The following is a 27,949-nucleotide window of genomic DNA, read 5'->3' as shown; positions in this document are numbered from 1 at the left end:
TTGGTCCCATATAAATTTGGCAAAAATTCTAAACCATAGGGGTATGAAAACATGGGATAATTGATTGTTTACTTATAAATTGTAATGTAACACCACGCATAGCTTTTACAGACCAGTCTGATTTCAATAATTATTTTTTATTGCGTAAGGTGTGCCTCAAAGCTATGCCCATATAAATTAAAAATAAAAATCGGTTGTCTGTAAAGTCGGCTTACTAACGATTATCAAACGTGTCAACGTTATAAGAAAATACTGATGGAATGGTTGCATTTTTCAAAAGCAAATGTTCGTTTTTCTAAAATAATGTTTAATTGTCTTCATAGACCAGAATATACTTTATTTCTTGTAAAAAAAGTTGGCAAACCTAGAGAGAGGGAACGACGTTTGACGTCATCTTTTTTCGAGTGTGCAGCCGGCTCCATCGAATTAAAAGACGTTGTCACGTCAAAAGTTTCTGCCCTAAGGGTGGGAAAATAGAGGTAATGGTAAAAAAATAACAACAATTCTTATATTATCTGAAATATCTCTTCATCATAGATTTTAGACATTTAGATTTTGGTCGTCCAATTACTTGCAGCTTTAGTGATTCAATAGCCGGTATAAAGTTAGAATCTATACTAATATTATAAAACTGAAGAGTTTGTTTCAACGCGCTAATCTTGGGAACTACTGATCCGATTTGAAAAATTCTTTCAGTGTTAGATAGCCCATTTATCAAGGAAGGCTATAGGCTATATATTATCCCCGTATTACTACAGGAACAGGAACCACGTGGGTGAAATCGCGCGGCGACAGCTAGTAATAATAGATTTTGAGATCATTCAAGTTGGGTAGTGATGATCAATCAAGTCTGAACAACGTTGCGTATCCAGTCCATATACGCAGTGACCCTTGTGTATACCCCAGGTATACCCGCTAATCCACAACGTTTACTACCAAAACTTGTAACACCATAGAGAAACCAGTTCGCTCTATAATTCTCTCTAACTTCCCTCATTAGAGGACCGCCAGAGTCACCCCTGCAGGAGTCCTTTCCCTGCTGGCCTCCAGCGCAGATCAAGCCTGGTGATGAAGATTCTGGGATTTCTGGTATGGCAGCACGGCAGACGTCTATTGGCACAGCTTCAATGTCAACTTTCCGTTTAACCAATGACTGTTCACCTAGAAATAAAGAACTATTAGCGATACAAAATTCCTCAGTGCCTGAAGACGAAAGTCTTCGAAAAGTGCGTGTCGACAGTGATGACTTACGGATCCGAGACCTGGTCGCTAACTATGGCCGTCATAAAAAGGCTTAAAGTCACTCAGCGGATGATGGAGCGAGGTATTTATGAGTGATCGAATCAGAAATAAGGAGATTCGCAGAAGAATCAAAGTCACTGATGTAGCTCAGCGAGTCGCGAAGCTGAAGTGGGAATGGGCAGGCCACATACTTCGAAGAGCCGATGGACGTTGGGGTCACAAAGTGCTGAAATAGCGACCTTACACAAGAAAGCGCAGTATTGGTCGACCCACCACTAAGTGGACCGAGGATATTAAAATATTGGTTGGAAGGAGTCGCTGGATACTCGCGGCTCGAGACCGTTTTGTTTGGTAGTTCATGCAAGAGGCCTATGTCCAGCAGTGAAAGTCCATCGGCTGTTAATGATAAGGATAATGATTATTAGCGATACGCACCTTTTCAAAGATAATCATTTAGTTTGACTAGAAACTAAAAAGTTTGTTTTTGGATTCTAGTCTTTTATCGAGCAATTAATGTATCAATAAATAGGGTTGTCAGAATATGGCGCAATGCTTCGATGTCGTTAAGTTACCGCAGGCTCTTTTTGAATTGAACATCTAGCTCTCTACTTCATCTGTTATTTCGAGTGACGCTATCTACCAGTATGACGACGCATCTCTACAGTGTCTATCACTCTGTATCTATGGCATCATAAACTGATATATGCGTTCAAAAACAAAATAAGTTTCTTTTTTATTAAAACTTAATCGTACTTTCTTTTTGAGATCTGTCTTGTTACTAGAAACTTTCATTATAAATCTGAGAATTCTAATTATTTTGTGTATATGTGCGGTGTAATAATAAAAGGTATGTAAGATGGTAGTTGACTCATATCAAATTTAATATAGACAATATTAATTTCGTGTAGTACATGGAAGGGTCCAAAATATATCCATATTAATTAATAATAGTTAAGGATTTCTTACGAAATTTGATTTAAAATCGTGTGTGTTTTTTTGTAAAGGATTTGTAACGTCACAAAACTGTAGACCATCATGGCGTTTTGGTTCGTATCGTCAAATACATATATTTTCTCACGCCTCAAAAAAATACTATTTCTTTTTTTCAATCTAGTAGAACGATAATGAACAATTTAAGACCAATTAAAAAAAGTGTCACCTGGCCTACTGTGACTGTGACACTCAATAATTTGTACTAAATGAATTGGTGTATTTAAATTGAATGAATGAATTTAATTTATATATGAGAGTTTCTTTAACTGCTATATGTGTAACTTTAACCAAAGAGACAAATTTTCACAACATTTTAAATGGAAGTATATACAAAATTCCACTAACCAAACTCAGTGATTCCCCAGCCAGCCGTCCAATACACGCTACTGTGTGTATAGTCCTGCATCTTGATATATTCCGTGGTGGGCAGGCAGATGGGTTGTATAAAACCTGTGTGAAATAATAAAATGTTATAATATATAAGGTATCTCCATTAATAAAGATATCCTCCGTGAGTCGTGTTCCTCATGTGTGAGGGTCGTGACCACCTCCATCTTTGATCCTTGTCCACAGGATGTTATGCCATTTTTTCCTATCTCCGGCTACGCGAAGAGCATCGTAAACTGTAGACTCGAGTGTAGTGCGGACCTGGTCGGACCAACGCATCGGGCTGCGCCCCCGCGGTCTCTTTCCTTCCACCTTGCCAGTAATAACTAAATTTTCCAGATTATCTCCGTCTTTCCTGGCAATGTGTCCGAAGTACTCTAAAGTACGCTTGAGGCATATGGTAGAGAGTCTTATTTTAACTTTGAGTTGAGCAAGTATAGATGCGTTAGTCCGAAATGCAGTCCATGGAATCCGGTGCATTTTTCTCCAATACCACAATCTCGAAAGCGTCAATCCTTTTGCGGTCTGCAGATTTTAGTGTCCACGTCTCAGCCCCAGAGAAAGATATAAAACACAACAAAAACTGGCGCTTATTTGGCCCAAAGGTTAAGCCTTGCCATCCAGAGGGATAACAACGCCAGAGTATTGGGTACCTTGCCTAGGGGTGAACAATTAGATGGTGTGTATTTCTTTAAATATTTTATTTATTATATATTTAAAAATACTGTTAAATCTCAGTTTTAGTTTAATTATTGAATCATAATCATCATCATTATCAACCCATATTCGGCTCACTGCTGAGCTCGAGTCTCCTCTCAGAATGAGAGGGGTTAGGCCAGTCCACCACGCTGGCCCAATGCGGATTGGCAGACTTCACACACGCAGAGAATTAAGAAAATTCTCTGGTATGCAGGTTTCCTCACGATGACACGAGATATTTAATTTCTTAAAATGCACACAACTGAAAAGTTGGAAGTGCATGCCCCGGATCGGATTTAAACCTGCGCCCTCCGAATGAATTATTGAATACCTACAATTAATTAGAACAAACACTTAATTAGGTACACCGATGCTATTGCGGACTGCGGTGATACTGTTCTTTCTAGTCTACAAACTTAATTTCAACAGAAATATCTCTCGACTAGCCGACGCCCGCGAATTCGTCCGCGTGAAACTCGATGTAAACTTTCAACTACCCCTACTCTACTCCTACCTACCCCTACCCTACTTTTCTGGTTGGTTTTTTACACCTTGTGTCCGAAAAACCTAAATATCTTACGGAACCCTATTTTGTTTCAAAATAAAATTTAGCCTATGTTACTTGTGGATAATGTAGCTTTCGAATGGTGAAAGAATTTTTAAAATCGGTCCAGTAGTTTTTGAGCCTATTCATTACAAACAAACAAACAAACAAACATACAAACAAAGATTTTCTCTTTATAATATTAGTATAGATAAGTAATTAACAAGTTAGGTTGATGAAGATTGTGTCTAAAAGAATTTTAAAAAGAAAAGAGAAACTTTTAAAGGATTATGTTTTTTTAGTGGAAATGCAAAAGCCAACGAATGTTGATGAATTTTAATAAGAACAAAATAGGGAAAGAAAGGATATCTCATCATCATCATAATATCAGCCGATGGACGTCCACTGCAGGACATAGGCCTTTTGTAGGGACTTCCAAACATCACGATACTGAGTCACCTGCATCCAGCGAATCCCTGCGACTCGCTTGATGTCGTCAGTCCACCTGGAAAGGAAGGATATCTGCCGAGTAAATATAAACTTACCTGTGAAATTGACAGGCTGCTCCAACTTTATAATGGCGATATCACCAAATGTATGATTCTCCTTACTGAAACCCTGATGCACGAAATACTCTATCCTAATCTCCACGGATGGCTCCGGGCATTGTCCCTCGTAACACTCCGTAGGCGAATCAAGGTTCCAATCTCCCAAACTTACGGCAATACTATAGACAAATTTTAGATCAGTAACTTTTATTTCGTTTTAGCTCAGAAGTGGATAACAAAAATAAGAAAACCAATGTCGAAGAAAGGTTATGATTCACAATATTTGTCAGGACAACTTAATTAACAAATCAAACTGTAATCAAAACAAACCCTAGAATGGAAGAGAATGACTCTCACCGCCTATCCCAAAATCACTCATGAAGGATTATCCAACAAAAGGTGTCGACGGACCCCCTTCAAAGTGATCACAAGGTAGCACATACGATGTTACGTGTAGCTTTTTAGTTTCTTTTTGTGATTTTGAAGTCGGTTTAACTTTTTTGTTTATACGATTTTATTTTTCTGTTTTTAGAGTAGCTAGTACCCTAGCATAGTGAATGAAAGCACCACAGTACGTGCAATTTCGTTATTCTCATTTTAACAGAAAATTATTGAACCGATTTTCATGACAATTGAAAATAATGGGACCAATTGGTTAAGAAATGACTAAGAAGTAACAAACATTAAAAAAAAAACAAACGCGAATTGAGAATCTTCTTTATCTTTTTTTTTAAGTCGATTACAAATATGCATTTCATTTGAGAATTACTTACGGTTCTACATCTTTCTCTAGGAGGCAGTGAGCAGCAGTTATGAGATGACGGTCTGTGATAAGGGTGGCTGAACATAAATACTTTATCTCGACGCCACCAAGTCCTAGACAAATACATTTAAAATGATATAAAATCAAAAAAAAAAAATTCAAATATCATTTATTTCAAGTAGGCTCACTTTACAAGCACTTTTGACACGTCAGTTGACTATTTGTAAAGATTCTACCACCGGTTCGGAAGGCAGGTTCTGCTGAGAAGATACCGGCAAGAAACTCAACAGTTGCTCTTTTGAAAAAGTCATACAGTATTATAATTTACAATTGATAACAATTACAATTTCTTATAGTTTTATTTCCTGTGTGAAGGTGGAAGCTGATCCAATGGCCTCCAATCTTTAAGGAACTCATCAATGTTGTAGTAACCTCGACTAAGTAAATGTTTTACAAGTTAGCTCTTGACTACAATCTCACCGGATGGTAAGTGATGTTGCAATTTAAGATGGAAGCGGGCTAGCTTGTTAGGAGTAGATTAAAAATCCACACCTCTTTCGGTTTCTACACGACATCGTACTGGAACGCTAAAATACTTGGCGGTAGGTCTTTGTCGTTAGGGTGGTAACTAGCCACGGCCAAAACCTCCCACCAGCCAGACCTGGACCAATAAAGGAAACCTCAAATCGCCTAGGATCGATAACCCAGGACCTCCGTCCTAATATTTGCCAAATTTTTTTATTCCTTTCCAACTAGTCGGGAAAGACTGTGCTAGGAGTGAGTACGACAATAGACTAACGGGGTGACCAATAGATTTAAAAGGATTTAAATAATATTACCGTTTATCTGTAGCATAGTTAGCTAATGATGTAATAATTCTTATGAATTATTACATCATTAGCTAACTATGCTAAAGAACTGTCTGAAAATCCAATTAAAATCTTTATAGATTTTAACTGGATTTTCAGATACGGCTTTAACTGACACAGCACTAACTTGGTACCGCCTTCAAACTGATCAGAAAATAGCTCACAGTACAATGTTATATTTCGTTTTTTAGGTTAGTAGAAACATTTTTGTGATTTTGAAGTTGGTTCAATTTTTTTGTTAAAAATATTTTTTTATTAATTTTTTTCATATTTATTAGGTATACTGATAGTGTTAACGAAAGTTTGTTGAAATGGATAAACATATAGATATAAAATGCAAAGCTCTAACGGGGAAGTAACTAATATGTTATGATATGTTATGTTTTTTCATGCTTATGTTTAGCACCAAGCAGCATTGTATTTGATCTGAAGCCTACTATTGTAATTACAAGTCTCGTCTGTGAAGACGCAGCGCTTTAATAAGGCAAATCATTTTAAATATGGAGAACGACGCGTAACGCAACGCACAAATGAGGCAGAAGCCTTAGTTGTTTGAATGTGAACTTACTTCTGTCTGCGTATTTAATTCGCGCCATCCACGGGTACTCGTCTATGGCAGTAATAGAACCGCCCAAGATTTTGTCATTGCTGGTCGACTGCCCACAAATATTTCTATCTGGAAAAATGTCTGGTTCAACAGGCGCTGCAGTTACTGTTAGTTCCGATATAGTGCTGGATGGGACAACCGTCATTTTCAAAGACTCTGTTGCTATTGGCACTGGAGTTTTCGTTGTTAGGGGGTTTGGTCTATTTGTAGCTGTTTCTTCAGTTTGATCGTACACTATGGAGCCAGCGGGCCGTGTATTTGGGCAGCATACCTGCCCAGAAAAATTTGGTTTGACAGATATTTTGTTTCATCTCTAAGCTGCTGACTTAGAAATATTACCAAAATTGTTTTTTTTTCATTCAGATCAAAAACAGTGGCAGGCATTAAAATATCACATATAAAGTAGAGTTTCTGATTTTACTGTTTGTCAGCTTGAGGATCAATATAAAACTCGTTCATCTTGTACTATCTAACCTACCATGCTCCTGTCCTACCATGCGCCTAACCTACCATGCTCCTAACCTACCTTGCTCCTATCCTACCATGCTCCTAACCTACCATGCTCATATCCTACCATGCTACTATCCTACCTTACTCCTATCCTACCATGCTACTATCCTACCATGCTCCTATCCTACCATGCTACTATCCTACCATGCTCCTATCTTACGATGCTATTATCCTACCATGGTACTATCCTACCATGCTACTATCCTACCATGGTCCTATCCTGCCATGCTCCTATTCTACCATGCTACTATCCTACCATGCTCCTATCCTAACATGGTCCTATCCTACCATGCTCCTATCCTACCATGCTCTTATTGTAACATGCTACTATCCTACCATGCTCATATCCTACCATGCTACTATCCTACCATACTTCTATCCTACCATTCTACTCTCCTACCATGCTCCTATCCTACCATGCTACTATCCTACCATGCTACTATCCTACCATGCTTCTATCCTACCATGTTCATATCTTACCATGCTCCTATCCTACCATGCTCCTAACCTATCATACTCCTATCCTACCATACTCCTATCCTATCATGCTCCTATCCTACAGTAGTAAGTACGGAGTTTGTGTTGTCTATATTGATATCAACTTACCATATCTGATCCGTTGTATCCACACTTCGCTTCTTTCATCTTCTCTATAGTTTGGTTTCGGTTTGATTCATTGACACTTTTTAATAACTCCAGAGCAAACTCACAGTCTGAGTAATGTTTACAGGTGTGTGAGCTTATGTCGCACTCCATTTGCTTGTCCGTATCTATAACAATTATTTTCCTTTACTGTCGTATAGTTTGGCTGGTGGGAGGCTTCGGCCGTGGCCAGTTACCCTACCGGCAAAGACGTACCGCCAAGCGATTTAGCGTTCCGGTACGATGTCGTGTAGAAACCGAAAGGAGTGTGGATTTTCATCCTCCTCCTAACAAGTTAGCCCGCTTCCATCTTAGACTGCATCATCACTTACCATCAGGTGAGATTGTAGTCAAGGGCTAACTTGTCAAGAATAAAAAAAAAAGGAAGTTAATAGGGATAAAATATAGTCTATGACAGTCATAAATAACGTTTGGCTGATGGAAGGCTTCGGCCAAGCAATTTAGCGTTCCGGCCTCTGTAGTGCAGTGGTATGCGCGGTGGATTTACAAGACGGAGGTCCTGGGTTCGATCCCCGGCTAGGTCGATTAAGGTTTTCTTAATTGGTCCAGGTCTGGGTGGTGGAAGGCTTCATCTATAACTTCAAGGTATCACCAACACCTTTTGTACCTATGAACTAATGGATATCTATAACTAAGAAGTGTACATAATATCTAAAAATTGTGAAAGTTGTGAAAATCTTTTAATAGCTAAACATTAACCTAATTTATCAATGTAATTAAATGTAAGCATGAATTTAATGTATTAGCGGTTGATTTTCCTTAATAAATAAATATAAAAAAAATAAATAAACACATCATCATATCAGCCAATGGACGTCCACTGCAAGACATAGGTCTTTTATAGGTATTTCCAAACATCACGATTCTGAGCCATCTGCATCCAGCGAATCTCTGCGAATCTCTCTCTCTCTGAATCTCAAGAGGGGTTCAAGATATTAACGAGACCAATAATAAGAATCGAACTGCTTAACCAATATTTTTTTTCATACAAAGTAATTCAAATAATACCAACTATGCTTGTAACACATGCCTTTAGGTAACAAATTGACAACGTTGCAATTTAAAATATAAATACGTCATTATTATAAGGATACGTATAAGGGACACATTTTAAGGTTTATTTACAACAGAAATATTATTTACTCCGAAAATATTAATTTTAGAACAAATGTTTCTTTAACATTATGAATCAATTTTTGGTTTTTTTTCCGAGCATTCTGTATAATTTGCACGGAACACGACGGTGTCGTTGCCGCTCCAAATACAAAATTCAAAAGTAATACATTCTCGAGTCAGTACAACACGAAGCGTCAGTTCAATATTATTCAAGAAAAATTGCGTCTTATGTTTTAAATATTTAAAAAAAACTATTCACGTAAACTAAAGAATATTTTTATTGGTAATTATTAATTATTTATTATATTAATTTACGTAATTGTTTTAGTTAAATTTTGAAATACAAATTATGAAAAAAGTTTGTATATGCGGGTGTCTAGGAGACGCGTTACGTTTGGTTTTTATGGGTTTCACCGGCTTCACCACGCTGCTTGTAAAGACTCATTCTAGATACAATTCAGATTCTTTATTCTGTGTAAATAAATATAAAAACTTGTCGCGAGTTTTTCATTTTAGCGCATTCAAATAAAAGCTTGTTTTTAAAAAGGTTTTACTTTTATTTAATTTTTGTATTAGTTTAATATCTTACCATGAAATACGATATTCGAGGCATCTGAAAAATAAAAATAAAACAATTTTTATTGTACAACTAGTTAATGTCTAAAAGATTAGAAAAATATGTAAATTTAATACCCCGCAATAGTTTTGAATTGCAGGCCACTTTTTGTTTTTCACTTTCACTTTTATTACTTATTAGAATCATTATTATTACATTAATATATAATACTATCGGATTCCCGCGACTTCGTCCGGGTGGAATTTATTTTTTCACAAATTCCGCAGGAACCATGGATTTTTCCGGAATTAAAAGTAGCCTTTAACATATAGGCTACTTTTATCCAGAGTAAAATCCATTTCCATTCCAAATTTCAGCCAAATCGCTTCAGTAGTAGCGGCGTAAAAGAGGAACAAACATACTTACACACAAACTTTCGCATTAATAATATTAGTGTGATTATTTCACCCCCTTATATTCATATTTTCGCGATATTGAAGTATCCTAACCTATAACCTTCTTCGTACTATGTGCTCAATTCATTTAGTAGTTTCAGAGTGATACATTGAAAAAATATTTTTACTTTCTTGTGTTTTTTTTTTATAGATTGGCATTATGTGTGACAAAAAAATGGTTATTTTTAATAAAACTGATAAAAAGCATTTGTTCAGTCCAAATAACTGAATTAACGCTTTGTCTAAATTCAAAACTGTATCTAAACATAATGCGGTCCACGAATTATTTACACTCAATACAGGTTATTGATTGTAAATAATTATATAAAATAATATTATATTATGCGCCTGGTCTGTAGTGAAATATTATGGAAACAAATGCACTAGACACAATGAAGGTGAGCCAGTTATAATCTAGAATAGAATACTCGAGAATACAATAATCAAGAACTTCAGCTAGGACTTACGAGCAGTAACAGTGTAGAGTATGATCAGTAGTAATGTCGATATTTTTATATAATCCGTCATCGTAAATTGTTCGTAACTAATTAATTTAATTGTTATCACGCACACTAAATTCACAACTGTACTGCGTACATACAGAAAATTACTGGCTGGATTTCTTGCTATTAAAAGCTACTAACATATTAAACGTGCGAGTGTGGAAGCCAGATATAATTGACGATGTGTGTGTACGGAAAGCAATGATGTTCAATACTGTTAGATGTGTTACTAGGTCATGAAAAATGAGGTGCTTAAAAGAGGAAATTTCCACATCTTAATGTTAGTTGTGGTCAACAACGAACGTTATTTAAACAAATAATACATAAATATCGTCTACTATGTCGAGTTCTTTATTCAGGAAGTGTAAAAACTATACAGGGTGTCCCCCTAATTAATGGATAAAACGCAAATGGTAGATACACCACCTAATTATCTGAAACTAATTTGAATAGTTTTCTAAAACCAAGTACAAGTAACCAAGTTATATTATTTTTTCGGATTTTACAATTTTTTTTATCTTGAATAAGTTTTTTCAATGCTCTAGCTGCTATAATTATGATTTTAAAGATCTGATTTTTGTTAAATGTTACGAAATATTTGTTTTGTAGAAGAAGCTTTGAATGCCTTAATTATTTTTCTTTCATTAAGATCATCAGATTTAAAAAAAATGTCCTTTAAAAAAATGTATGGGACTGAAGTGTACTATCATTTTAAAAACTTGTACACTTATCGAGGTTAGTAAATTTATATGAAATTTGTGTCTACTTTTGTATTTACAAAATGGCTGGCAAAAATGTATGGGAGGGTCAAATTAGTTTTAGATAATTAGGTGGTGTATCTACCGTTTGCGTTTTATCCATTAATTACGGGTCACCCTGTATATACATAAATAAATAATGGAATGAAGACAAAATTGTGCGTGTGTACGCTCAGTTTTGTAGCCTATTATTCGGATCACTTTTTGCGGTGATTTAATAGGAACGTAACCGATCTATAGTATAAAATTATCATTGACGGAAAGTACGTTTGATGCTCAGACCAATTACAAAAGGCTTGCCCCTGTATTCTGTAAAGTTACAGCGATGTTACGTTTCCATGGCAACATCGTTGTTAGTGACATTTTTATTTTTAGAAAAAAAGTTAAAATTCTTATAAATTTTGTTATAGGCGAATATTATATCGACGAGTATAAAATAGTGGAATCACATCCCTGTCTCGCTAGACGTTACTTCTCTGTCAAAGATCAAGAATCAACTATCCATAGAGGAGTATGTGACTATATGTAATCATAGATTTACGATTCGGTACAAGATGTATGTAATAGAGATGTGACTAGCAATTTTTTTGATTTTGACAGATGCACTGTTAAGCGAAAACGGAGAGAGATGGCGCTGTAGCGCATTGTAATTTATACGTATACCTACCTATACCTAGGCTATATCTTAGATAAATGTTTTAATAAGTACATAAAACATATTTATTAAAAAAACAGCTGGCGAGAACTGAAGGAATCAAAATAAAAGATAAATTAAATAAAAACTCATTTTATTTTATTTATGTGCCCACCTTTTTTTCTTTTAATTTATTTTACCGCCTTGGATACAAGTCTTTTAGACTACAGAAATGTGCCTACATGTGCATTAAGGAGTCACCCGAGCGAAGCAGGGTTTTCATCTAGTGTAACTATAAACTCTAGTTAGCCCAGTATCCGTGGATCATTTTTACAATTGATCAGTACAAAGTTAATTTTCCGTGAGTAGCTTAATCTTGACGAGACGCTCAACTTTTATATTTACTAAAATTACTGATTCTGGTAGCTAACTGGGTTACCAGGTAATAAAAAATTCTGAGCGTCGGAACGAGATAATGTACCACGCAATTTTTAGGACATTGTGGCTGTTGTATAACTATTAATTAACCAACAGTAGAAAAAAACATCAAAAAAAACTAACAATTAGCTGGCATTTTAGGTATATATTTTTAGCAGCCATCTTTATTTCCTTAACTTTATTGCATAGTATCACTAATTTTGCAATGAATCATAAATATGTTTTTTTTTTAAGACTGGCTTTTCGACCCTTTTGAGCCTTATTATAAATAATTGACGCATAACTAGACCGCAGATAAGACGTAACCTTCCTTCTTAACGGTTTCAAAAACGTAAATGGAATTTTGCATTATATAAACTGTGAATCATCAAATCAAATAACTGCAAAAGTGACATCACGATTGCATCATAGGTAGGTACTGATTAAAGAATTTGAAAGTCATAAGGCTTGTACCAGAAACACACTCGTATATTTTTTCCTACCCTCTTTTTACATATCATATGTAGGTAAGATAAGTACTTAACATAAATCGTAGGTACTCAAATTATTATCGGAAAGTTTAGCACTGTGATGATCAAGCCTGACTAGCAGTGGCATTACGAACCTTTGCCTGTAGCCATGTGGCACGTCGATTCTCTTTCTGCAAACGCTAACGCTTCGAAAATTAGAGAGAAATGTATGGGAATGACAGATCCGATCGATAACTTGATCACGTAACCTGTCAATTGTGAAAGTCATTCCTGTACATTTTTTAACAATACATTTTTTATTAGAGTACCCACCCTACTACTATATAATACTACTGAATTTAGATAACAGTTCTTAAGCACAGGTTAGATATACGGTTAGGAACCTATTTTTTCATTATATTAAAATAATACAATCAAACATTATCATTAATAAGCCTATATTTATTTTGTTCTTTAACATTAACATTTGGTTATATTAATACTGAATTCGTATATAACTTAATTTATATATATAGTTCATACTAGTAGTTAAATCAAGTCTGAACAATGTTGCGTATCCAGTCCATATACGCAGTGACTCTTGTGCTTACTCCGGGTATACCCACTGAGCCACAACTTTTAGCACCAAAACTTATGACACCATAGAGAAACCAGTTCATTCTATAATTCTCTCTAACTTCCCTCATTAGAGGACCGCCAGAGTCACCCGCACAAGTGTCCTTGCCCTGTTGGCCTCCAGCACAGATCAAGACTCGTGAAGAAGATTCTGGGATTTGTGGTAAAGCAGCGCGGCAGATGTCTATTGGCACAGCTTCGATGTCTACTTTCCGTTTAACCATTGACAGTTCACCTAAAAATAAAGACCACTATTAGCGAAAATGATTTTTCTCAAAGTTAATCATTTTGACTGCAGTTTTATGATTAAAAAAAGCTAAACAATTAATCAATAACTACGTATATTAGAATGTAGTGCAATGCTTTAATGTCGTTTAGTTATTCTGGGCTCTTTTTTCTGACTTGAACGTCTCTCTCCACGTCATCTGTTATTTCGAACCGTATGAAGTAGGTCTATAATATAGCTATAAACCGATGAGGAGTTCCCTTACCTGTCCTTCGTCTTCTTCACCAGACTTCTAATGATAGTTACAACCCGTCAGGATGCAAAGTTCTCACCAATACAAATTAATCAATGCCTAACACAAGGTAGCTACTGGAAATTGTCGAGGAGTTCCATTGTCTGTGTTTTGACATAGGTGGACAAGAACTGATCAAGGTCAAACTTTATTACATTGTTGTGCTTTAAAATACTTAATGAATACTTAATAAAAATAAAATTAACAAACAAACTATTGACCTTTATAATTTTTGAAAATTCCCCACGATTTCTCCAGGATACCACCATCAGATCCTGACACGATGACTATGTGACCACATATGGAGAGTTTACCCTTTTAAACAAAAACATAATTTTCCAAATCGGTTCAGGCGTCTTCGAGTAATCGGTGTACATACATAAACCAATCAACTTGAGAACCTCCTATGTATGACTCTATCTACAGAGACGTCAGTAAAGTTCTAGACATTTCTACCTGAAGTTCCTCTGAGGCTAATTCTCCACCATATGACTTTCTAAATGTAAGTATGTATATAATGTAACTAACCAAATTCGGTAACTCCCCAGCCAGCCGTCCAATACACGCTATTGTGTGTATAGTCCTGCATCTTGATATATTCCGTGGTAGGCAGGCAGATGGGTTGTATGAAATCTATGGTTTAAGGAAAAAATAATGAAACATAAAGGCAACTCCATTATAAAATTAAACAATACAACAAAAAACTAAATTAGATACAGCGATGTTATTGCGGTGATAGTATTCTTTCTGCGCTACTTTGGGATTGTTTTATTCTGAGACCTACAAATTTGAATTCAACGGAAATATCTCTCAATAACCAATTACCAATTTAGGTCTCCCTAATACGAATTTTAAATAGAAACAAATACAAAAGCCAACGATAGTCGATGAATTTTAATAAAAACTATTTAAGCGAAAAAAGGAAATAAAGGCAGTAAAGACAGAAGAAACATAAAGTACCTGTGAAGGTGACGCGCTGTTTCAGCTTTATAATAGCGATATCACCGAATGTATAGTTCTCCTTAATATAACCGGGATGAATGACGATAGACTCTATCTCATACTCCACGGGTGGGTCCGGGCATTGTCCCTCGTAACACTCCGTCGGCGAATCGAGGTTCCAATCTCCCAAACTTACGGCATACCTGTAATCAAATTTAACATCAGTATTTTTTTGTATTTTTTATAAACATACTTACTAAATATTTAAACAAGGCACATTTTTTTTTGGTTTGGTAATTCTTTTACCTTTTGATATAATTATGATTTGTCATTGTATTGAAGGATTATAATCAAGTAAACGAAAAATCCAGGTTGTTAGAAAATTTTTAACTTCAGCGCTCCGCTAAGAAGTAGCTAAAATTTCTAAATTAGCTTCTAACGACAGAATCAAGACCGGGAGCCGCAGCAGAAAAAGCTGAAACCGGTAAGTGGCTCAAGTATGCCTCTCTGACATAGAGTTACATATTTGTACCTTTTGCCGTGGAAACCCTTGGGCCATGGAGTCGCAGTGCCAAAAAATTTTACCGAATCATTTCACCGCGGCTTGTTGCCTCGACTGGTGACAGAAGGGCTGGCTCATTTTTTGCGCAAAGGATCAGCCTGGCTGTCCAGCGCGGAAATGCAGCCAGTATTCTTGCCACCATTCCACGTGGGCATGATTTGTATAGTCATTAGGTTAAGTTAGCTTAAGTTCATCTACGTTTATAGCAGTTGGAGCCTCGAGTCGCTCACAAATTCACCAATATCAATATTATACTCAGACCAATTATTGTATAGCACCTGCCTCGCTAGACGTTACTTTTCTGTCAAAGTATATGATCAACGATCTAATGCGATTATAAAAACTGTATCTATATAATCGATGTTTAAGTTGTAATCGTGTTCGTCGGTTAAAGAACTCCGTAAAAATGCCTTTTTGTGTAATTGAATTGTGTAAAAAACGGGCAAAAACTTCTAGTTTAGTATAAGATATTTACCAAATCTAAGCTCGTTTTCCTTAGAAAATGACAGACAATTCTGTTCGTTACTATGAGTGCGATACAGGTCCTACTATAATTGGTCTGAGATATTATATGGAGGCGGGCCTTCTTATTAATTTGTGTGATTTGAGTAATCATGATGTATACTTACGCTATTTGCTTCGTAGACACACAGTGAGCAGCGGTTATGAGATGACGGTCTGTGATAAGGGTGGCTGAACATGCATATCTCGTTTTCTTACTGCCATTTCTTCCTAGACAAATAAATTTCCAATTTATTTATATATTACTAGCAGACGCTCGCAACTTCGTCCACATGAAATTTAGCTTTTCACAAATCCTTTGGGAATCATGGATTTTTCCGGGATTAAAAATAGCCTATGTGTTAATCCAGAGTAAAATCTATTGCCATTCCAAATTTGAGCCAAATCGGTTCAGTAGTTGCGGCGTTAAAGAGTAACAAACTTCAATACAAACTTTCGCGTTCATAATATAAGTAGGCACTTATTTCATAAAAAAATTCTGAGCGTCGGAACGAAATAATGTAGTAAGCAACAGTAAAAAAAACAGTTGGTTAGTAACAACTTTTGGTAAACTCCCTCCTGCCAACTTGTACCAATAACGAGGTTATTAAAAGTTGTTACTAACTAGCCGTTTTTTACTGTTGCTTAATTTATAGTTATACAACTTAACAGCCACAATGTCCTACAAATTGCGTGGTACATTATCTCGTTCCGACGCTCAGAATTTTTTATTACCTGGTAACCCAGTTAGGTACCAGAATCAAGAATATTCGTAAATAAAAAAGTTGAGTGTCGCATCAAAATTAGCTTCATTTTAATCAAAATTAGCTCACGGAAAATTAACTTGATAGTAATCAGTTGTAAAAATGTTCCACGGATCCTGGGTTTCAACTATAAGACTATAACATAGACTTACGTCGCCGTCGCAGATAGCCGAGTGGATATGACCTCTGCCTCCGATTCCGGAGGGTGTGGGTTCGAATCCGGCCCGGGGCATGCACCAACTTTTCAGTTGTGTGCATTTAAGAAATTAAATATCACGCGTCTCAAACGGTGAAGGGAAAACATCGTGATGAAACCTGCATACCAGAGAATTCATAATTCTCTGCGTCTGTGAAGTCTGCCAATGCACAGTGGGCCAGCGTGGTGGACTATTGGCCTAACCCTCTCATTCTGAGAGGAGATTCGAGCTCAACAGTGAGCCGAATATGGGTTGATAATGGTGATGATGGCATGAACTTACTTCTGTCTGAGTATTTAATTCGCGCTATCCACGGGTACTCATCTATAGCAGTAATAGAACCGCCGAAGATTCTGTCATTACTGGTCAATTGCCCACAAATATTTCTATCCGGGAAAATGTCTTCCTCCACTGGCGCCGTTGCTAGTGTTAGTTTCGATACAGTGTTGGATGGGAAAACCGCCATTTTGACTGGCTCCGGTGCCATTTGCGCAGGAGTCGTTGTTGTTAGGGGATTTGGTCTTGTTGTGGCTGTTTCTTCAGTTTGAACGTACACTATGGAATCAGCTGGTGGTTTATTTGGGCAGCACACCTGAAAAAATGATAATAATAATTAAGTAATTACGAAAATGTTTTGACGCCCTCCGGCGCAGTGGTATGCGCGGTAGATTTACAATACGAAGGTCCTGGGCAGTGCCGTAAATAGCCTTTTCCGCGCCCTTTGTCGGTACGGTGGTAACTAGCCACGGCTGATGCCTCCCACCAGCTAGACCTGGACCAATTAAGAAAACCTCAATCGGCCCAGCTGGGGATCGAACCCAGGGCCTCCGTCTTGTAAATCCACCGCGCACACCACTGCACCACGGAGACAGTTTTGCAAATTATAAAAAAACTAGCTGACGCCGCGCGGTTTCACCCGTGTGGTTCCCGTCCCGTTGGAACACGGGAATAATATATAGCCTAAAGCCTTCCTCGATAAATGGGCTATCTAAGACTAAAAGAATTTTTCAATTCGGACTAGTAGTTCCTAAGATTAGCGCGTTCAATCAAACAAACAAACTCATCAGCTAGTATAGATACATTATAAATTACTTAAATTGATAAAACTTACCATTAAATAGCTTGATCCGTCCATTTTACACCTCATTTCTACCAGTTTTTGGAAAATTTTGTATCGGGATGATGGATTGTATTTGATACTATTTAATAAGTCCATAGCAAAGTCACACTGCAGTAAGAATGTACAGGTGTCTGTGCTTTTGGTGCAAACATTGACGGAGTTCACATCTAAAACAATTTGTTCCCTTTAGTTTCGAAAACCTATTCGCGTGGGAATACGGAGATATAATATACACTCACAAACAAAAAAAACCGGCCAAGTGCGTGTCGGGCCACGCGCAGTGTAGGGTTCCGTAGATTAAGTTAGCACTTTAATCCCCTATGTAATGCACAAAACTACCGCCATACCTCACACCATGGGATAGACGATGTAAAATTCATCCTCATTTTGCATTTAACGAACGAACCCAAAAAAATTTTTTTTTTTCAAAATTTTTTTTTTGGTTCCTTTGTTTCAAAATTTTTCGTTTCAATTTTTTTTTAATATTTTATAGATGAAATTAATATAGGTACATACCGATACTAAATTTTATCTTTCTAGTTTTAACAAACTCTGACAAACTTTATCTTTATATTTAACAACGGAATTAAGGTTTCTACGCGGCGTCGTATCGAAACGCTAAATAGATTGGCGGTACGTCTTTGCTGATAGGATTGCTGAATTAGCCACGACCGATGCCTACTACTAGAACAGACCAGCAGGGTTATTGTGTAACTCAGTGTACCATTCAATAATTAGTTACTACTTCGTTTTTCATCGTATTTTCGTAATTGTGTTCGTCTAACATCGTATTTTAAACGAAATGACATAAGTATCTTCATTTGACGTAAAGTGGAAGTAATATAGAAGTGGCAGTATCTTAGTATCATAGTGTCTTACCTTGAAATAATATAATCGAGGCACCTGAAAATAAATAAAATAATAAATAAAATTCTTATTAATCAAAAATAAATACAAAAAGTATTTGTATCATCGTATTTTCTATAGTATTATTGAAGTAGCAGTAGCAATTAGTTTTATTGAAGCAGCAATAATATTATTGAAGTAGCAGTAGCAATTAGTATTAGTGCCACTTTACGTAAAATGAAGATACTTATGTCATTTTGTTGAAAATACGATGATAGATTATTACACAAACGAAAATATGATGCAAACTAGAGATGGGCCGAGTACTCGGTTGATACTCGGTACTCGGCGTACTCGGCGGATTTATTGATACTCGTACTCGGCCGAATAACTCGGTCGGTGAATGCCGAGTATACCTTGTTTAAGAAAAGCATTATTTAGGTACATATAATTTAAACAACAGTGTTAATCAAAAAGTATTTATTAGTAATTTAGGAAATCTTTGCAAATCTCAATTAAATTTAAATAAAAATAAAATGAAAGATTTAAAAGAGCAACTGTTGAGTTTCCCGTCGCTCTTTTTATCAGGAGACTGCTCCTTCTGAGCTGGTGGTAGAGTCACTACAAATAGTCAAACTTGACGTTTCAAAAGTGCTTGTAAACTAAGCCTACTTGAAAAAAACAATTTTGAATTGAATTAATACTTGTTTACGCGCGCGAAATGGGAATTTGATTGAACCGAGTTACTCGGCTGAGTACTCGGTTGAAAAAAAATTGAACCGAGTAAAACTCGGTACTCGTTACTCGGCAAAAGTGTTACTCGGCACATCTCTAATGCAAACCAATGTAGTGACTGATTATATGAATGGTACACCGAGATACATAATTACCCTGCAGGTAGGACTCAAAAATACATATTTATTTTTAAGAAAAGTATAGTAAAACAGTAAACAAAAACGTAAGATAGATGTACATGTTTTAGTTTAGTTTATTTCATATTTGCGTTGAATAATAACTTCTAATTAATTTATTAATAAGTTCTTGAATCTGTATGAATTTTTATCTAATTACCATAAAAGATTTTTAATAGATTTTATAATTTTATAATCTTATTTATTTTGCTTATTTATTTATCCAGACCGTCTTTGCTTTTTATGTATAAATTAGTTAACATTGACCTTATTTACCCGAATGTATCATAAAAATCAATATATTCAAACCTAGTTAGTCAACGTCCCCAATATTCTTTATCTATACTTATATTAAAACTGTCATCATTATCATCATTAACAACCCATATTCGGCTCACTGTTGAGCACGAGTCTCCTCCCCAGAATTCTCAGGGTTAAGCCTTAGTCCACCACGCTGGCCCAATGCGGATTGGTAGACTTCAGACGCCTAAAGAATTAAGGAAATTCTCAGGTATGCAGATTTCCTTACGATGTTTTTTCCTTCACCGTTAGAGACACGTGATAATTATTTTTTTAAAATACACATAACTGAAAAGTTACAGGTGCATGCCCCGGACCGGATTCGAACCTACGCCCTCAGAATCGAAGGCAGAGGTCATATCCACTTGGCTATCACGGCTCTATGTTAATACAATAGCTCAACGGTAAGAGCGGTCGGACTCATCACCGAGGGGTGGTGGTTCAATCCCCGCCCCGTTGGTATTTTCGTACCCCCTAGTCTTTCCCGACAAGTTGGAGGGTAATAGGAATATTGGTCATATTTAAAAGATATAGCAAATAATATTAGGACTTACGAGAAGTAACAGTGTAGAGTATGACCAGTAGTAATGTCGATATTTTTATATAATCCGTCATCGTAAATTATTAATTTTATTGTTGGTACACTAAACTCACTACTGTACGGTGTACTGACGGGTAATTACTGACGGGTCTTCTTGCTGTCAAAAGTTTATATAGATTGGAATGAGCGTGTGTGTAAGCTGTCAATGCGTGTGTAAAAGTATACCTATGTCTAGTAGGAGCAAGGAGGCTAACGCAGCGCCCGGTGCAATCATCACCATAGCGCCCTCCTCTAGCACCTTTACAATACAGGGTGCTCGGGAGAATTGCCCATAACTCTAGGGTTATTTTAGAATTTAAACTATCGTGAGTGTTATTCATATTAATTGATTATGAAACACGGCTAAAACTCATGTGATATTACGTCGGAGTATGCCCGACTAGTTTCGAACCCATACGGGGCCCTTAGTCATGAGCTGGTTCTTGCATCGCAGCACGATCCAAACTAATAATCAACTCTAGGGTTATATTCTATAGGGAAAATTAATTAAAAATGTCTAAATACGAGTACGTGTTCTGAAATGAATATTTTCGGAGTTTCTTTTGTAAATAGATCTTAAATTGTGTCCTTTAAATCACATCCTTATATTATAACCAAGCCAAACTTATTCATTGTTAAATATCATGAAGTAGCTTACTAGTGAAGTGCGTAGTGCCAGATCCAATATCTCGTCGATATCGACAGACTTATCACTACGATTCATCATCATCATCATCATTTTTAACCGACTTCCAAAAAGGAGGAGGTTCTACGTTCGGCTGTATGTATGTTTTTTTTTTTTTTTTTTTTTTTTTTTTTTTTATGTATGTCCAGCGATAATTCCGTCATTTCTGGACCGATTTTGAAAATTCTTTTTTTGTTTTGAAGGGTTTGATTCCAGGGTAGTCCCATTTTTTTCTTGTCAGGATCTGATGATGGCATCCTGGAGAAATCGAGGGGAACTTTCGAAAATCGTAGGGACGGCTAGTGCGTTTGTTAGTGTTTCCATAAAGTATTTTAAACCATTACAATTTTATGAAGGTCTGGAGTTGGTCTGATGATGGAGCCGAAACACAGACGATGGAACTCGTCAACGATTTACAACAGGTACCTTTTGTTTGGGCTTGATTTAATTGTATTGATGAGAACTTTCCACCTAGATGGGTTGTGACTGTATTAAGGGTCTGATGATGAAGACGAAGGACAGTTAAGAGAACTCCTCAACGGTTCACAGTAGCTACCTTGTGTTTGGACTTGATAAATTTGTATTGATGAGAACTTTCCACCTAGATGGGTTGTGACTGTATTAGGTGTCTGGTGATGAAGACGAAGGATAGTTAAGAGAACTCCTCGATGGTTCACAGTAGCTACCTTGTGTTTTGACTTGATAATTTTGTATTGATGAGAACTTTCCACCTGGATAGGTTGTGACTGTATTAGGGGTCTGGTGACGAAGATGAAGGAGAGTTAAGGGAACTCCTCGACGGTTCACAGTAGCTACCTTGTGTTTGGACTTGATAAATTTTATATTGATTAGAACTTGCCAACCATATGGATTGTCACTGCATAGGGGGTCTGGTGATGAACGGAGGACAGTCACCTTTCACGTTTTTCTGAATATTCATATTACGTGTGGATAAAGTGGGAGTGAAATTTTGTAAATGAGTTAAGGTAGTATTTTTAAAATTAGGATTGTAGGACTTAGATACTTATCATAAGAAAATAACGTTTCAACTAATTGCTTATTAATTTTTATTCACACTCAGTAGGTGTGCTAACACTAAAAATTAAGAAATAAAAATTTTAATAAAAAAAATTCAACCGACTTCCAACTCAAAAATTAACCTAAACTAAAAAGCAAAAAATAACATCTTACCTATGTGCTACCTTCTGATCAGTTTGAAGGCGGTGCCAATCCAGTGTTATGTTTTAATTAAAGCCGTTTCTGAAAGAACCACAGAAATTTTGTAATTTAAACGGCTTAAATTAAAACATCACTGGCTTGGCACCGCCTTCAAACTGATCAGAAGGTAGCACATAGGTAAGATGTTATTTTTTGCTTTTTAGTTTAGGTTAATTTTTGAGTTGGAAGTCGGTTGAATTTTTTTTATTATTTGATACGATACGATCACGTATTTTAAAATGCAAGGATAGATAAAGGTGTGTGTTACATGGATTTTTTTTAAATTTATTCTTATCAAGTTAGCCTTTGACTACAATCTCACCTGATGGTAAGTGATGATGCAGTGTAAGATGGAAGCGGGCTAACTTGTTAGGAGGAGGATGAAAATCCCCCCTTTTCGGTTTCTACACGACATCGTACCGGAACGCTAAATCGCTTGGCGGTACGTCTTTGCCGGTAGGGTGGTAACTAACCATGGCCGAAATTGATCCGAACACAGAATCGAACCCAGGACTCTGTTGAGAACCACAGCAAGCTGCTGTGGTTCTCAACAGAGATCTGACCACCACAGACTCCGAGTCCATAGTCTATTAACAAATTAGTAATGCCGCTGAGTCTTCTGGAAATACTCAGACTAGCTGAGATCATTTCGTTATACTTGTTACTAGCGGACGCCCGCAACTTCGTCCGCGTGAAAATCAAGGTAAGCTTCCAAGCCCAATTTCACCACTTTAGGGGCTGAATTTAAAAAAATCTTGAATCACATTATATTTCGTATGTTTTTTATGATTTATGAACAAATTTTTAAAACTGTAACTCTAAAAATTATGGACTTTCCATACAAAATTTCAACCCCGTTTTATTTTATTTTTACAATAGAAAGTATCCCATAACCTTCTTATTATGGTGTCAAACCGTACCAAGTTTCATTTGAATTCATTCAGTAGTTTCAGCGTGATGCCCGGCCCGGAGGTGATTTTGATAGGCTAAATGATGATGAAGATTAGTTGGTAATATTTGAATAATTTTTAAGCTTTAATCAACATATCCCACCCAAGAATTAAAGCATTGAATTGATAATAAACATAAAAAGTATAGTTAATAACTAAAGCGAATTTTATATGTATTTTTTCATGTTTCTTGGGTAAATACATTAATTACCCACTCGTAAGCTATCACTTAGTAATTCACTATACATTAATAGTGGAATAGGTACCTAAATCAATCGGTTTTCTTTTATTAAACCCCGGACGCAAAAAGGGGGGGTGTTATAAGTTTAATGTGTCTGTCTGTCTGTCTGTGGCATAGCTCCAAAGGTGACTTATGGGCATGTGTTTTTGGATATGTTTGATGAAAATCGGTTGAGCCGTTTAAAAGTTCTGGGGGTTGAAAGTGGGGAAGAATAACCAAATGTCTGCAAATATACTCGAGTGGGGTCTCAAATGAAAGCGCACTGAAAGAGAATATTGATGACTTGATCGGGAGTGTAATTAATAATTTCTGACCTTCGAGGGTTTTTCAAATTTTTTTAATTTTATGTTATTTTTAGGAATTGTTATTTTAGTCTGATTTTTATTTTTGCTCGCTACTTACCTACTTTGACGTGGGTGGGTATTATTTTACAAGTGGAATCGGAATATCCCGGTAAAACCAATAAAATTAAAGATAATAAGAGGGAATGCCCATCTCTGGCCCTGGCTTACCCTAACCACCCGGCAATTTACTTATATCAAAAAAATTGCAAAGCGTTTAATCGACACCTAACGTGACTAGAAGGCTGGCCTATATTTAGGCCAAAGAATTAGTATTGCCATACGACGTGGCAATACTGCCAGCCTTCTGGGCACTTTACCAATGATCGTCGATTCGGACGAATTCTACGACGCCTGAGTCTTTAGATATAATTTAAATTTAGTATATTTCCTTTTTAATTTTTATAATATGTAGTTATAAAAATGTAGGTACGTAGTTTTAATATTATTGTAAAACTTTATAAAATTTAAATACAGAAAATTAAATATGTTTCTGTTTTGTTATCTATACTTATATGTTTTGGAATAAATATAAAAACTTGATAATTCTACTATAATAATGAAATTATTAAATTATCAACCAATGATAATTCAATACTATTAATGTTTTAACGGTTGCACCCCTACAAAATCACCGTAAAAAGTGATCCGAATTTAGCGACTCAGCGAGCACACTTGCACACTTTTGTCTTTATTAGCATTATATATTTATGTATGAGTATACAGGGTGTCCCGTAAATATTACGACATACTTTACAAGGTGATAATTACGATTTTTACATAATCAACCCCTTTTGGAACGAAAATAGCATTTGTAACGAGGTGTTTGAAAATAATGTACTAATCGCACCATCGGTAAGACAAGGGCATAACAGGCAAAAATTGTGAAATCGAGTTATGTATGCCAATGTGCTTTAAAAACACCCTTTTATGTGGTAGAAAAAAGACAATCATTCAGTTCGGTCTCATTTCACCAGAGGGTGATAGTGCCTTTGTCCTATTCGCACGTTTTTTTTGTCAATGTTGGAGCGAAAAAGTCTCATTGGTCAGTTGTGGCATCGCATGCGTGCGAAGTGGTTTTGTGTTAGCGCGACAAAGTCGTTAAGGTAAATATGCCATTTTTTGTTTTACATTCTGGAAAGACAAAGTCAGATTTAGTGTACTTACGCCTTCTAAATGAGCGTGTTAAATTTATTTATTTATATGTCTAATTAATAATGATTTTTCTCAAATAATATTATTGGAACAGAATTATAATTTGTTGTCATAAATATCTATTGTTACTTGTAAGATCAGTTCGGCTAAGATCGTCAGTCGGGTAAGTCCGTCAGTTTAGTATTTTTATAGAGAAACAATTTGATTAGTTGATAGGCGTTGTATGTTAATACATACTTTATCACGTAGTGTAATAGACCTGATATAAATCATTTTAGAAATGGCCAATAATATCATTGAATGAAAATTTAAATAAACTGTGCCGATCTAATTGACTAACTTTATTAAGATAAGTATCCTTAATTCAATTTAATTTTATTAAAATAAATATATTGAATGTTATTTAAGTTTTACTGAGTGTCAAGGTATTTTAAATAAAATAAAATAGAATCGTGACCAAATTAATCATTTATTTCTTTAACTGAACAATATTACTTTTAATTTTAGTGACTCTACCGCCAGTTCGGAAAGTGCAGTCTCTTGTTGAGAAGAACGGCAAGAAACTCAACAAATGCTCTTTTAAAGTATTGGTTAATTACAATTACAATATTTAGGATAATAATTAATACCTTGAAATAGATAGTTCAATTAAGTCTTAACTTCAAGACAAATCAAAATAACATTAACCATTATTACCATACAAATATACAACGACGTAATTAGGTACTATATAATGTCGTTGCAAATATACCTAATTTCACATAAGTAATATTCGGATGTTATAACTTATCGTTACAACAATACAACATAATAAAATACAGTTTACAACAAAGATATTATGTATAAAATACTTAGCTTTCATAAAACAGCCTCAGAAACACAGGAAGACACCATAACAACAACATTATTTTATATTTCCTAATCACACCGGCCAAGACGCCATTTCGTCATCATCCATGAACATCTCGATTCTTTACAAAACGCCTATTGGCTAATATTCCTTCTGCATTTGTTTGCAATAGACCAATCACACGCCATCTGCTCAAACTGACCACAGATTACTTGATACCGCGTATCCTGACGCTCCGTGTCTATGCCAGTAATTCCTCATTACATAGAATCATTCTTAGTAGTTCCTACCAGTGTTACCATATTCCAATAACGTTTATAATGACAACTATTACTTTTATTTACTTTTTAATTACAATAATGTCAGATCTATATTCTAAGTTTTATTTTAAATTCTACGTAATGATATTTGAATTTCAATTTAAATAGAACATTACACGTGACGTCATATTTGGTCACCTAAACTTTGAAATTCGTCATGTAACATAACTGTTTGTATTTTCATTTAAACTTTATTATTGAATACAAAAATACTGTCTAAATATTAAATAATATTTAACTAACGTAAGAATTATCTGATAGGTCTAATTTCACAATGAATCATACACATATTATCAATCAGCTTATCAGCTTAACTTTCAGCTATATTTATTTTTCACTACTTTATAAAATAATCTATCACGGCCAGACTGACAAGTACTTCGCTCTCGAAGTACTCTCACATCTTTTTTCTTTTTCTTTTTTTTTTTTCTTTTTCTTTTTCTTTTTTTTTTTTTTTTTTTTTTTCAACTCATTCGTGGATTATGAACATGAATAATATATAAAAATAATGATGATGAGATGAAAATGAAAGACGAATGAAAATGTGTAGTTTTAATAATGAACATGACATGAATGAATCTTTCCTTCGCTCTCGAAGTATTTATTGTTAGTAACCTCATTCGTGGACATGAATATAAAATGAATAATGAGATGCAAATGAATAAGGTGAATGAAACGAAAGTAAGAGTTGTTAGTAATGGACATGACGTGAATGAATCTTTCCTTCGATCTCGAAGTACTTATTGTTAGTAACCTCATTCGTGGATTATGAACCTAACTGAACAATGATGAGGTGAAAATGAATGAAATGAGAAATAAATAAAATAAAATGAGTAGTTAGTAATGAACATGAAATGAAATGAAACGATGGACCATTGCCATCACACACATGATTTTTCAAAACATCTCCGGCCTTCAACACAGCACCTATCACCCGCTGCCGGTGAAATAACAGTGAAGTGTCAGGGCAGAGACACAGCGATCCGTGATATTATATTTCATATATATTTTCATTTCCGTGACATTGGCATTTTCAGTCATAGTTATAGTCTCAATTTAAGTCATAGTCATGTCACATTTAAATCAATATATTTTGTTTTTGTGTATGGTCCTTTGTAAACAAAAATAATAATTTTTATATGAACAACAATTATTCAAGTAATAACTTCAAATATTACAACTGTAGATAAAAATTCCATTCTGCATTTTTTTTTAAACCAATGTACCTATTTTATGAATCTATTTAATACATACCATGTTACTCAATGTTTTGATTGTTTAAAATACTGATTTTGGTTTAAATCATTTGCATAGACAATGTGAAATAATCATTTAAGTAATGCAAATAAGATAACTGTCACCTAATAAGAGGTCACACAGCGGCTGATAGAGGTGAAATTTAACACAAAATAAAATTCTCGAGTCATACTTTAACATAGATACACTTTTCATTTAACCGATATCGTTGACGTAAGACTAACAAAGCTATAGCTTGAGCAGCAGTGAAATTGATTACATAAAGCAACATAATATATACTAAACATGAAACTAATTTAATTCAAGTTATAATTTACGAAA

The 27,949-nt window shown here is 35.5% G+C and overlaps 1 protein-coding gene across 1 annotated transcript; it reads right to left on the bottom strand.

Annotated features, from left to right (window-relative positions):
- Window positions 1-286: 286 nt before the first annotated feature.
- On the bottom strand, window positions 287-25,509 carry LOC112056709 (uncharacterized). The gene is made up of 16 exons (XM_052888174.1): window positions 20,586-25,509; window positions 18,854-18,877; window positions 17,966-18,141; window positions 17,137-17,446; window positions 16,022-16,124; window positions 14,849-15,033; window positions 14,417-14,521; window positions 13,291-13,605; window positions 10,420-10,578; window positions 9,531-9,554; window positions 7,769-7,932; window positions 6,614-6,923; window positions 5,187-5,289; window positions 4,411-4,592; window positions 2,581-2,685; window positions 287-1,161 (listed from the first exon to the last, which is right to left on the bottom strand). Exons 1-16 carry the CDS (start codon window positions 20,644-20,646, stop codon window positions 845-847), a joined length of 2,643 nt encoding a protein of 880 aa, XP_052744134.1. The 5' UTR covers window positions 20,647-25,509; the 3' UTR covers window positions 287-844.
- Window positions 25,510-27,949: the final 2,440 nt, after the last annotated feature.

This window comes from Bicyclus anynana, chromosome 21 (genome assembly GCF_947172395.1).
Source record: "Bicyclus anynana chromosome 21, ilBicAnyn1.1, whole genome shotgun sequence".
NCBI lineage: Eukaryota > Metazoa > Arthropoda > Insecta > Lepidoptera > Nymphalidae > Bicyclus > Bicyclus anynana.
The sequence above is the reverse complement of the archived record's forward strand: the minus strand, read 5'-3'. Positions and strand labels throughout refer to the sequence as shown.